We start from the raw sequence: 14,508 nt of genomic DNA, 5'->3' as shown, positions 1-14,508 counted from the left end.
AAAACAAAATTTTGAAAAACAATCGAGACAATTTGCCGACTTGACAGAAACTACCAGTAGTCTTAAAAGGAGATTTACTGACTTATCAGACAAGAAAAGGTATTTGTGGAATTCAGTGACGAGACAAAAACTGACTTACAGCGATGTAATGAGAAATTGTTAACAGTAGTTTTTGAACAACAGAAAACCAGTACCCAAGTTGACGAATTACGACAGTCACACAATTCCGTAAAAACAAACCAAGAACACTTAGACCTGACGATTACAGACCTTTCAGACAGATTAAATGATGTAACATTAGAGCAGAAATCCTTACAGGAAAAGTTAGAAAAACTTGAAGACAGAGCAGATGTAGCATCTCTGAAGAATGACAGAACTCTAGCAGAGAAACTTGTACATGAATGCAAAGTATGTGATGATTATTTAGATGAGAAGTTTGAGACAATGACACACATCATTTTAGATAAGGCAAAGGAACAAGTAAAGGGAGAAACAGATAATATTCAGAAAGAGGTACGTAAACTTAAAGAAAATGTAATACCAAGTTTGTCAGTGATACCAAAACCCATAACAGGCAACCAAAACACAAATGAGAATCCGAATAATGCTAGACCCAGCACACAGCCAAAAATAGAATTACCAATGAGTGATACAAATCCCAATGAACCATTTTCAATGCTACCACAAGATCAAAATTGCTATCAGACATCACCACATACTATGCACAGTTTGACACAAAATGCAGGACCCATAATACCATCGGGAGTAGCTGATGAAACATTAGTACGACATGGATACTTTCAGACATTTTCATGTGATGAGAAAGACAAAGTGCATCCGATTGTTTTCATCCACTCTTTTGATGGTATTTTCCCGAGACATTGGTTAGAAGCCGATAAAATTCGATACGTTACAAATTTGTTATGTGGAAGAGCAGCTAAGTGGGGAGCAGCAATGAAAAGACGATGTTCAACATTTGAACAGTTTGAACAAGCATTTCTTGAGGAATCCTGGTCGATCACAGAACAGCAAAGTTTAAAATGAGAAGTGTACAATCCAGAAATTTACAACCCGAAGGAAGAGACTTTACGTCAATACTCTGAACGCTACCTAAACAAAACATTATATTGGACAAAACCAGCAGATTTACCAGACGTAATTAGAACACTTAAAAGGCACTTACCATTTCCTTATCGTGATAAATTAATAGGAGTGTCCGAGGACAACATAAAGAATTTTTTCAGTTATGTTGATGAGATAGATGTTGTTTACAGAGATGAGATCAGGAATTTCAATCAATTGTATCCGATCCATCCAAGCAATTCGCGTACGCACAACAGAAATGACAGAGGCTATTGGAATCCACCTCCGACACCACAACAAAACACTCAAAGAAACAATTCACACTACACTGGGGCAAATCCATTCAATATTAGGAGAAACAACTCGCAGCATTGGCAAGGAAACAGTAATTATTACTATAATGGTTATCCTAACAGTAATTACAATCAGAACAATAACAGTTACATTCAAAATAACAACAACAGAAGAAGGAACCGAAATCATAGAGATCAAAGAAGAGAGGATAACAGGTACCATCCAGGATATTTTCAGAGAAACAACGTACAACAACATCCAAACATGTATTGCAGGAATAACAGTAATGACAATACCAGTTACAGTCATGGACGAAATAATGTATGGGGAAATCACAATGGACCACCGCCACGACACATGCAACCCTCAATTCCTACCTAACGGAACTCCCAATGCGACGCGAGTTAATGTCAACAACCAAACAGCTGATACTTGGGTGACGCGCGACAGAAATGTAAATATTATTGAGTTGGGCAATGAACCCAACCCGCAGCAACAACCGAATTTACCAGAAAACGAACGACGACCGAGCTAAGCGCTCGAGTTACGGTTGATAGGGAGCAGAGTGCAACGGAACCGACGATTTGTTTTCTCCGATATGATGACAGTAAGAAAATAGAAAAAGAATTATATCAGGATGTAGATTTTAATAGTACCAGTAAAGCAAAGAAGATTATACAGGCTATAACACGAGTTACGATTGGTAGTTATGAAGTGGAAGTAATGTTAGATACAGGAGCAGCAGCAAGTGTCATTTCAATGTCCTTATGTAATGAACTAAAACAAATAATGAACATACAAACATTGCCAGTACAGAATTGACACATTATAAGTGCCACCGGTAACAAATCGAAGAATGTGAAATTTCAAGCGCTAATTAACTTCACATTTTCAAATATACCACTCAATTACAATTTTCTGGTAGTAGACAAATTAGTTATGCATTGCATATTAGGAATTGACTTTTTGAATGAATATCAAGCAATCATAGTAAACAAGGTAAGTTTGAACAGTTACATTTTGTGAATCCACCAGCAACAAACATATGTGATTGAACTTTTAATGAAGCTGTAGCTCAGGAATTATACCTAATGATTTATATGAAAAATGCACAGAATCTGAATATCTGACAAAGGAACAACAACTTGAATTACTAGAAGTTTTGCAGCAATTTGCTGAGGTATTTGTGGAGAAACCTGGAATTATTAGAAGCTATACTTATGAGATGGATGTTAAACCACACAAAACATACTGTAGAACATATTATAATATTCCTTGGTCAAAGAAACCCACAGTTTTGAAAGAGATTGAAAAAATGCAAGCTTGGGGTATCATTGAAAGGTCACATTCACCATATTGCAGTCCGATCCTCGCAGTTAATAAAGAGGATGGTAGTGTAAGGTTAGTGCTGGATGCACGAGAAATTATGTTGTTGTTGTTGTTGTGGTCTTCAGTCCTGAGACTGGTTTGATGCAGCTCTCCATGCTACTCTATCCTGTGCAAGCTTTTTCATCTCCCAGTACCTACTGCAACCTACATCCTTCTGAATCTGCTTAGTGTATTCGTCTCTTGGTCTCCCTCTACGATTTTTACCCTCCACGCTGCCCTCCAATACTAAATTGGTGATCCCTTGATGCCTCAGAACATGTCCTACCAACCGATCCCTTCTTCTGGTCAAGTTGTGCCACAAACTTCTCTTCTCCCCAATCCTATTCAATACTTCCTCATTAGTTATGTGATCTACCCATCTAATCTTCAGCATTCTTCTGTAGCACCACATTTCGAAAGCTTCTATTCTCTTCTTGTCCAAACTATTTATCGTCCATGTTTCACTTCCATACATGGCTACACTCCATACGAATACTTTCAGAAATGACTTCCTGACACTTAAATCAATACTGGATGTTAACAAATTTCTCTTCTTCAGAAACGCTTTCCTTGCCATTGCCAGCCTACATTTTATATCCTCTCTACTTCGACCATCATCAGTTATTTTGCTCCCCAAATAGCAAAACTCCTTTACTACTTTAAGTGCCTCATTTCCTAATCTAATTCCCTCCGCATCACCCGACTTAATTAGACTACATTCCATTATCCTTGTTTTGCTTTTGTTGATGTTCATCTTATATCCTCCTTTCAAGACACTGTCCATTCCATTCAACTGCTCTTCCAAGTCCTTTGCTGTCTCGAACAGAATTACAATGTCATCGGCGAACCTCAAAGTTTTTATTTCTTCTCCATGAATTTTAATACCTACTCCGAATTTTTCTTTTGTTTCCTTTACTGCTTGCTCAATATACAGATTGAACAACATCGGGGAGAGGCTACAACCCTGTCTTACTCCCTTCCCAACCACTGCTTCCCTTTCATGTCCCTCGACTCTTATAACTGCCATCTGGTTTCTGTAAAAATTGTAAATAGCCTTTCGCTCCCTGTATTTTACCCCTGCCACCTTTAGAATTTGAAAGAGAGTATTCCAGTCAACATTGTCAAAAGCTTTCTCTAAGTCTACAAATGCTAGAAACGTAGGTTTGCCTTTCCTTAATCTTTCTTCTAAGATAAGTCGTAAGGTCAGTATTGCCTCACGTGTTCCAGTGTTTCTACGGAATCCAAACTGATCTTCCCCGAGGTTCGCTTCTACTAGGTTTTCCATTCGTCTGTAAAGAATTCGTGTTAGTATTTTGCAGCTGTGACTTATTAAGCTGATAGTTCGGTAATTTTCACATCTGTCAACACCTGCTTTCTTTGGGATTGGAATTATTATATTCTTCTTGAAGTCTGAGGGTATTTCGCCTGTTTCATACATCTTGCTCACCAGATGGTAGAGTTTTGTCAGGACTGGCTCTCGCACGGCCGTCAGTAGTTCCAATGGAATATTGTCTACTCCGGGGGCCTTGTTTCGACTCAGGTCTTTCAGTGCTCTGTCAAACTCTTCACGCAGTATCATATCTCCCATTTCATCTTCATCTACATCCTCTTCCATTTCCATAATATTGTCCTCATGTACATCTCCCTTGTATAGACCCTCTATATACTCCTTCCACCTTTCTGCTTTCCCTTCTTTGCTTAGAACTGGGTTTCCATCTGAGCTCTTGATATTCATACAAGTCGTTCTCTTATCTCCAAAGGTCTCTTTAATTTTCCTGTAGGCGGTATCTATCTTACCCCTAGTGAGATAGGCCTCTACATCCTTACATTTGTCCTATAGCCATCCCTGCTTAGCCATTTTGCACTTCCTGTCGATCTCATTTTTGAGACGTTTGTATTCCTTTTTGCCTGTTTCACTTACTGCATTTTTATATTTTCTCCTTTCATCAATTAAATTCAATATTTCTTCTGTTACCCAAGGATTTCTACTAGCCCTTGTCTTTTTACCTACTTGATCCTCTGCTGCCTTCACTACTTCATCCCTCAGAGCTACCCATTCTTCTTCTACTGTATTTATTTCCCCCATTCCTGTCAATTGCTCCCTTATGCTCTCCCTGAATCTCTGTACAACCTCTGGTTCTTTTAGTTTATCCAGGTCCCATCTCCTTAAATTCCCACCTTTTTGCAGTTTCTTCAGTTTTAATCTACAGGTCATAACCAATAGATTGTGGTCAGAGTCCACATCTGCCCCTGGAAATGTCTTACAATTTAAAACCTGGTTCCTAAATCTCTGTCTTACCATTATATAATCTATCTGAAACCTTTTAGTATCTCCAGGGTTCTTCCATGTATACAACCTTCTTTCATGATTCTTAAACCAAGTGTTAGTTATGATTATGTTGTGCTCTATGCAAAATTTGACCAGGCAGCTTCCTCTTTCATTTCTGTCCCCCAATCCATATTCACCTACTATGTTTCCTTCTCTCCCTTTTCATACACTCGAATTCCAGTCACCCATGACTATTAAATTTTCGTCTCCCTTCACAATCTTAATAATTTCTTTTATTTCATCATACATTTATTCAATTTCTTCGTCATCTGCAGAGCTAGTTGGCATATAAACTTGTACTACTGTAGTAGGCGTGGGCTTCGTATCTATCTTGGCCACAATAATGCGTTCACTATGCTGTTTGTAGTAGCTTACCCGCATTCCTATTTTCCTATTCATTATTAAACCTACTCCTGCATTACCCCTATTTGATTTTGTGTTTATAGCCCTGTAGTCACCTGACCAGAAGTCTTGTTCCTCCTGCCACCGAACTTCACTAATTCCCACTATATCTAACTTCAACCTATCCATTTCCCTTTTTAAATTTTCTAACCTACCTGCCCGATTAAGGGATCTGACATTCCACGCTCCGATCCGTAGAACGCCAGTTTTCTTTCTCCTGATAACGACATCCTCTTGAGTAGTCCCCGCCCAGAGATCCGAATGGGGGACTATTTTACCTCCGGAATATTTTACCCAAGAGGACGCCATCATCATGTAATCATACAGTAAAGCTGCATGCCCTCGGGAAAAATTACGGCTGTAGTTTCCCCTTGCTTTCAGCCGTTCGCAGTACCAGCACAGCAAGGCCGTTTTGGTTATTGTTACAAGGCCAGATCAGTCAATCATCCAGACTGTTGCCCTTGCAACTACTGAAAAGGCTGCTGCCCCTCTTCAGGAACCACACGTTTGTCTGGCCTCTCAACAGATACCCCTCCGTTGTGGTTGCACCTACGGTACGGCTATCTGTATCGCTGAGGCACGCAAGCCTCCCCACCAACGGCAAGGTCCATGGTTCATTAACAAAGTTATAATCCCAATCAACACACAACCGACAAATTTGGAAGAACAACTTTTAAAATTTCATAATGTACAGTATTTAACCAATATCGACCTCCGCTCATCGTTTTGGCAGGTGAACCTCCATAAAAACAGTCGTAAATACACTGCATTTCTATGTGAGGGACGTAGTTATCAATTTTGTTTTCTACCCTTTGGTCTACGAGTGAGTGCTGGAGTATTTATTGAAGCCTTAGATGCTGTTCTTGGACCACAATTGTTATCGCAAATCACAGTTTATGTTGACGACATTGTCATTGCCACCACTACTTGGGAAGAACATGTTAATCTTTTGAAGCAACTTCTGACTAAATTTTCTGACGCAGTTGTCACTATCAATATATCAAAGACGAAATTAGGGAGGAGAGAAATCAAATTCCTTGGTCACATCATATCAACTGAAGGCATTTATCAAGACTCAAGAAAAATTGATGCAATAAAGAATTTTCCATCCCCACAGAATCGTAAACAACTCAAAAGCCTTTCTTGGTCTATCTTCATTCTTTAGGAAATTTGTACCCTACCACCTTCTTAACAGTCCACATTTTCTATCTTTACTCAAAAGAAATAATATTTGGAAATAGACAGAGTTCAGAAGAACCTTTTGGGAACTGTTTACAGCTTCATTACTGTGTCATTAGACGTTTGATTCTCTTTCTGTATTAGTCTTTTGTTATATTCACATTTGTTGTTTATTAATACTGTTAATAATAGTAGTTACTTCCCTTGTAGAGTAAGTTTGTGATTATTGTAGTCAGGTTTTTAGCATCTTCTTATTGTAGTAGCGGAACTTAGAAAAAGTAAAATTTTACCATGAGTGAGAAGTGTGGGCTTTGCCATAGGTTCGGAAGTAGTGGATTGCGGTGTGAGACTTGTTCGAATTATTTTCACTGGAGGGAATGCAGTGGGGAAGCCAGTGGGCATTCTGGCGAGATTCTCTCCTGGAACTGCAGGTTATGTAGTAAGAGTAAATTGATAGAGGAACAGGAGCGTAAGATCTGTGCCCTTCAGGCGCAGTTGAAAAATGCACAGGAGCAGCTAGATAGGATGAGGAGGGAGAAGGGGTTTGGGGAATGGGAGCTGGCTGTTGGCAAGAGATCTGCTAGGAGAAGAAGATTTTCAGATAGTTTTACTATTGGTGTTTACAATAGATATGACCAACTGTCAGAGTCTAGTGGAGAGGAATCTCTAGTAGCTGTAGATGTAGGAAGCATGCAGCAGACCTCAGTAGTTACTGTGCCTAGAACAGTTGCAAAGTCGAAGAGGAAGAAGAAGGTTCTGCTGTTAGGTAGTTCTCATGGCAGAGGTGTAGGCCAGCAGTTGCAGGAAGTGCTGGGGGGTGAGTACCAGGTCACCAGCATTGTGAAGCCTAATGCAGGGTTGGCTCAGGTGACTGTTAACATAGGGGGGTTATGTAGGGATTTTACTAAAGAGGATCAGGTAGTGATTGTGGGTGGGGCTGGTAATAGTATTGATAGGGATAGGAGTATGACATAGATGGTGACCTGGAAAAGATAGACACTCAGACTGGCAACACGAATGTGCATTTCGTGGAACTGTTTCAGCGTCACGATCGGCCTTATCTTAATACAGCCGTCAGGCGTAATAACATGAGACTTGGGGGTGCGCTGATGACAGAAAGCATGGGTCACATTTCAGTGGTGTCGGTGGAGTCTATCAGCAGGACGGGTTTCACTAGGCACGGCCTGCACCTCAACAGGTATGGGAAGGGGAGGTTGGCAAAGCTTATAGGTGACAGCATAGGTGGGGGTGGTGGGATCACTCATGGGAAAATTCCTGCAGTAGTGGGTGTTAGAGCTGCACCTTTTTTAGACTGCTTAAGGGAAGTCTGTCTAACAAGGGAATCACTTTTGACAAAGCTTAGGTATCTGAGTAATGAGGGAATTAGTATATTTCATCAAAATATACAAGGTATTAGAGATAAAGTTAGTGAACTGCTTACAGATGTTGACTCTGAAATTATTGGTATATCTGAACACTTCTTAAATAAGGAGATAATTCAGAGGCTTCCTTTACCAGGATACAGGTTGGCTGGTTGCTTTTTGAGGAGCTCTTTGCGGTGTGGGGGAGGAGCCATGTATGTGAAAAACGGCATCGCATTTGAGTCAATTGACGTTTCAAAGTACTGCACTGAAAAGGTGTTTGAATGTTGTGCATGTGTGGTTAAATTTAACGGAGCTAAACTTGTAACTGTTGTTATTTATAGATCCCCAGACTCCGATTTCACAGCATTTTTTGCTAAAGCTACAGGAGCTTCTTGGTTCACTTTATAGGAAATACAAAAAGTTAGTTATATGTGGTGACTTCAATATTAATTGTATAAGTGATTGTGCAAGGAAGAGGATGCTGGTAGACATCTTTAATTCATATAATCTTATGCAAACCGTATTCTTTCCAACGAGAGTGCAAGGGAACAGTAGAACAACCATAGACAACATTTTTTTTTGTTCATTCCTCATTACTAGAAGGGCATTCTGTTAGCAAAAGGTGAATGGCCTTTCAGATCATGATGCGCAAATTTTAACTTTAAAAGATTTTTATGCTGCAACACGTGTTAAATATAGTCATCAGCTGTTCAGGAAAGCTGATCCGGTTGCTGTAGAGACCTTTGTAAACCTTATAAAGGAACAAGAGTGGCAAGATGTTTATAGCGCCGATACAGTAGAGTATAAATATAATGCTTTTCTCAAGACTTTCCTCATGCTCTTTGAAAGTTGCTTTCAGTTACAACGTTTAAAACAGGGTACTAGCACAAACAGGCAGCCTGGGTGGCTGACTAGAGGGATAAGAATATCTTGTAGAACAAAATGGCAATTATATCAAAACGTTAGAAACAGTCAAAATCTAAATGCAGCAGCCCATTACAAACAGTATTGTAAGATGCTTAAAAATGTTATTAGGAAGGCAAAAAGTATGTGGTATGCAGATAGAATAGCTAAGTCTCAGGATAAAATTAAAACCATATGGTCAGTCGTAAAGGAAGTTGCTGGTCTGCAGAGACAGGTCGAGGATGTAGAATCAGTGCGTAGTGGGAATGTCCGTGTTACTGATAAGTCGCATATATGTACAGTATTTAATAATCACTTTCTGAATATAGCAGGTGAACTAAATAGAAACCTAGTCCCAACAGGGAATCATATAGCGCTCCTAGAAAAAAGTGTTCCGAGACTGTTACCTGAAATGCTCCTCCATGATACTGACAAGAGGGAGATTGAGTTAATAATTAAATCACTAAAGACCAAGAACTCTCATGGATATGACGGGGTATCTAGCAGAATACTGAAATATTGTTCCATGTATGTTAGCCCAGTACTTAGCCATATCTGTAACTTTTCCTTTAGGAGTGGTCGGTTTCCTGACCGATTAAAGTACTCTGTATTGAAGCCACTTTATAAAAAGGGAGACATTGATAATGTTGACAATTTTAGACCTATTTCTATGCCATCGGTGTTTGCTAAAGTTATCGAGAAGGTTGTATATACAAGGTTACTGGAGAATTTAAATTCACATAATTTGCTGTCAAATGTTCAGTTTGGTTTTAGAAATGGTTTAACAACTGAAAATGCTATATTCTCTTTTCTCTGTGAGGTTTTTGATGGATTAAATAAAAGGTTGCAAACGCTAGGTGTTTTCTTTGATTTAACGAAGGCTTTTGACTGTGTTGACCACAAAATATTACTGCAGAAGTTGGACCATTACGGAGTAAGGGGAGCAGCTTACAATTGGTTCGCCTCTTACTTTAAGAACAGAAAGCAGAGGGTAATTCTCCGCAATATTGAGAGTGGTAGTGATGTTCAGTCCCAATGGGGCACTGTGAAGTGGGGCGTTCCCCAAGGGTCGGTGCTGGGGCCGCTGCTGTTTCTTATTTATATAAATGATATGCCTTCTAGTATTACAGGTGATTCAAAAATATTTCTGTTTGCTGATGACACCAGCTTGATAGTGAAGGATCTTGTGTGTAATATTGAAACAGTAACAAATAATGTAGTTCATGAAATAAGTTCGTGGCTTGTGGAAAATAATTTGATGCTAAATCACAGTAAGACTCAGTTTTTACAGTTTCTAACTCACAATTCAACAAGAACCGATATTTTGATCAGACAGACTGGGCATATTATAAGCGAGACGGAACAGTTCAAATTCCTAGGCGTTCGGATAGATAGTAAGTTCCGTCCTCCGTCACAGTGGGACCCACCTCCTCTTCCTCAAAATCACCCTCTCCAAACCTTCCAGGAATTTCTGACTTCCAGCCTTGCCTCTCAATCCTTCTTAAAAAACCTTAATCCTACTCCCAACATCACCACTGCTGAAGCCCAGGCTATCCGTGATCTGAAGGCTGACCAATCCATCGTCATTCTTCCGGCTGACAAGGGTTCCACGACTGTGGTACTTGATCGTCGGGAGTATGTGGCTGAGGGACTGCGTCAGCTTTCAGACAACACTACTTACAAAGTTTGCCAAGGTAATCTTATTCCTGATGTCCAGGCGGAGCTTCAAGGAATCCTCAGAACCTTAGGCCCCCTACAAAACCTTTCACCTGACTCCATCAAGCTCCTGACCCCACCAACACCCCGCACCCCTACCTTCTACCTTCTTACTAAAATTCACAAACCCAATCATCCCGGCCGTCCCATTGTAGCTGGTTACCAAGCCCCCACAGAACGCATCTCTGCCTACGTAGATCAACACCTTCAACCCATCACATGCAGTCTCCCATCCTTCATCAAAGACACCAACCACTTTCTTGAACGCCTGGAATACCTACCCAGTCTGTTACCCCCGGAAACCATCCTTGTAACCATTGATGCCACTTCCTTATACACAAATATTCCGCATGTCCAGGGCCTCGCTGCAATGGAGCACTTCCTTTCATGCCGATCACCTGCCACCCTACCTAAAACCTCTTTCCTCACTACCTTAGCAAGCTTCATCCTGACCCACAACTTCTTCACTTTTGAAGGCCAGACATACCAACAATTAAAGGGAACAGCCATGGGTACCAGGATGGCCCCCTCGTACGCCAACCTATTCATGGGTCGCTTAGAGGAAGCCTTCTTGGTTACCCAGGCCTGCCAACCCAAAGTTTGGTACAGATTTATTGATGACATTTTCATGATCTGGACTCACAGTGAAGAAGAACTCCAAAATTTCCTCTCCAACCTCAACTCCTTTGGTTCCATCAGATTCACCTGGTCCTACTCTAAATCCCATGCCACTTTCCTTGACGTTGACCTCCACCTGTCCAATGGCCAGCTTCACACGCCCGTCCACATCAAACCCACCAACAAGCAACAGTACCTCCATTATGACAGCTGCCACCCATTCCACATCAAACGGTCCCTTCCCTACAGCCTAGGTCTTCGTGGCAAACGAATCTGCTCCAGTCCAGAATCCTTGAACCATTACACCAACAACCTGAAAACAGCTTTCGCATCCCGTAACTACACTCCCGACCTGGTACAGAAGCAAATAACCAGAGCCACTTCCTCATCTCCTCAAACCCGGAACCTTCCACAGAAGAACCCCAAAAGTGCCCCACTTGTGACAGGATACTTTCCGGGACTGGATCAGATTCTGAATGTGGCTCTCCAGCAGGGATACGACTTCCTCAAATCCTGCCCTAAAATGAGATCCATCCTTCATGAAATCCTCCCCACTCCACCTAGAGTGTCTTTCCGCCGTCCACCTAACCTTCGTAACCTCTTAGTTCATCCCTATGAAATCCCCAAACCACCTTCCCTACCCTTGTAACTGCCCCCGGTCTAAAACCTGTCCCATGTACCCTCCCACCACCACCTACTCCAGTCCTGTAACCCGGAAGGTGTACACGATCAAAGGCAGAGCCACGTGTGAAAGTACCCATGTGATTTACCAACTGATCTGCCTACACTGTGAAGCCTTCTATGTGGGAATGACCAGCAACAAACTGTCCATTCGCATGAATGGACACAGGTAGACAGTGTTTGATGGTAATGAGGATCACCCTGTGGCTAAACATGCCTTGGTGCACGGCTAGCACATCTTGGCAGAGTGTTATACCGTCCGGGTTATCTGGATACTTCCCACTAACACCAACCTGTCAGAACTCCGGAGGTGGGAACTTGCCCTACAGCATATCCTCTCTTCTCGCTATCCGCCAGGCCTCAATCTCCGCTAATTTCTATTTGCCGCCGCTCATACCTCACCTGTCTTTCAATATCACTCTTGCCTCTGTACTTCCGCCTTGACTGACATCTCTGCCCAAACTCTTTGCCTTTACAAATGTCTGCTTGTGTCTGTGTATATGCGGATGGATATGTGTTTGTGTGAGTGTATACCCGTCCTTTTTTCCCCCTAAGGTAAGTCTTTCCGCTCCCGGGATTGGAATGACCCCTTACCCTCTCCCTTAAAACCCACTTCCTTTCATCTTTCCCTCTCCTTCCCTCTTTCCTGACGAAGCAACTGTTTGTTGTGAAAGCTAGAATTTTGTGTGTATGTTTGTGTTTGTTTGTGTGTCTATCGACCTGCCAGCGCTTTTGTTTGGTAAGTCTCATCATCTTTCTTTTTAGATATATATATATATATATATATATATATAAACATGCTGAGGAATAAGTATGTTATTTCGTGAAGAATGAATAATGGATGAGTAATTGAGAATATGTTGAGAGGAGAGAAACTAGATTTGAACGCTATATCACATGTACTCATGGAATACAGAATGAAAGTAGTGGAAAGAATATTATTTATTGAAAGATTGGTATGCCTGAGATAATAACATATGTGATGTCTTCTATATTCTTATAACTACAGGTGAAAGTATAGATTTATGTGGAAAGAATTATTTACAGCAGCCACTGTTGGAAATATACCAGAAGATTTAAATCTATAACACTTTAACACTAAACTAATGGGAACTTGTAATGAAATTTTTGGAGTTATGTAGGCTTGACACTTCAGATTGGAAGAATTATTTAAGAGAACATATTTAGCAGTCATCTAATGACATAATTAAAGCTCATCTACTATACTGAACTAATGCACCATTAAATAGAAAGGAGTACACAAAACATCAGTCCTCTGTTGTGGCTCATACTCTCATCCCTCCCTTAGAAAAATTTATACATGATGATGAAATATTTGACATTATATATATACACTTACCATACTGATGTACATACTTGTAGGATCCTAACATATTTAGAGGGGCACTGCTCTTAGAAACGGTAATAGACGGGTACCTCTCTTAGAAACAGTAATAGTGGGGATACCACACTTAGAAACGGTATTAGGTATAGGAACTTTTACATTATATTAAGTTAACATTTATTTTATCTATCATATTTTATTTTGTGTAGTCCACTGTAGGAGATGACTTTACTAGTATTTATGAAGTAGTTAGCAACCATCCCATGAAGCTACCCTCCTACAGAGGGCTGTCTTGAAGCTTGAAATATGTGTAAATTTTATTCCAGGAGGCAAGATGAATTTTAAATTGAATATTCTAGCGAGTTGCCAAAATATTTTCAAATGTTGCAAGTGTAACGGAGAAAAAGAAGGAATGACAGAAAAAAGAATGAGCTAACAAATAAAATGTATACTTCAATCTGAATGTAATGTAATTCAATGTCAGCACAATGATATTAAATGTAACTTAAAAATTTACTATATTCATCATTTAATTCTGTATATGTACTATATGACAACAATGTAACTATCTCATGTAATGATTAATTGTAAATATTTCTATATTTATGTACTTACTATATCAAGAAATGTATTTTAAGGAGATGTTAATGAACTGCAAAGGACTTGTGCATATAGCACATGATTCATATAAATGGAACTGAAGATGCAAAGAAGAAACTAACGTGATGGAACACTGGTCAAGAAATATTTACGTAGTGCCAATATGTCTTGAAGTGTATGGTGTAGTGGAAGCTGGCAGGTCTTCAGATTGGTGTAAAAGACAAGCTCATCACCTGTCGTAGGCAGTGAGGTGTTTCCTGTGCCCTCATTGACCATTTATACCCCGGTAGACGCCACCAAAATTCGACTGCTGGAGATCACAATTTCGTGTTGACACATTGCACAAACTTTGGATTTTCTTCAAGTCACACGCAAGAGATCCAGGCAGTACACACACACTCAGAATCCGATACTACGTTTAAAGACATTGGAGCAATATAACAGAACATTTATTGCTCGAATTAAATCCATTGCAAACACGAATCATGTGAACTGAATTCAAACGCTGAGCTAAGCAACGATAATACGCTGCAATTCAAAGACATTAATGTTACGACTCCTAAAGAAGATACACACCGAAAAGACTGTATATAAAGACTGATAAGCAAAGAGCATTGTGCTCAGAA

At 40.2% G+C, this 14,508-nt stretch overlaps 1 protein-coding gene across 1 annotated transcript in view; it reads right to left on the bottom strand.

The window, feature by feature from the left end:
* The window catches only part of LOC126426751 (sodium-dependent multivitamin transporter-like), a 46,733-nt gene extending 32,425 nt beyond the window's left edge, over positions 1-14,308 (bottom strand). Inside the window, exon 1 of the mRNA XM_050088739.1 lies at positions 14,116-14,308. Within this exon, the coding sequence (XP_049944696.1) occupies positions 14,116-14,151 (36 nt within the window). The 5' untranslated portion in view covers positions 14,152-14,308. The remainder of the gene's footprint in view (positions 1-14,115) is intronic.
* Positions 14,309-14,508: the final 200 nt, after the last annotated feature.

The sequence above is a fragment of the Schistocerca serialis genome, chromosome 11 (genome assembly GCF_023864345.2).
Source record: "Schistocerca serialis cubense isolate TAMUIC-IGC-003099 chromosome 11, iqSchSeri2.2, whole genome shotgun sequence".
NCBI classification, from domain to species: Eukaryota; Metazoa; Arthropoda; class Insecta; order Orthoptera; family Acrididae; genus Schistocerca; species Schistocerca serialis.
Note: the sequence above shows the minus strand (reverse complement) of the source record. Positions and strands in the feature narration are given on the sequence as shown.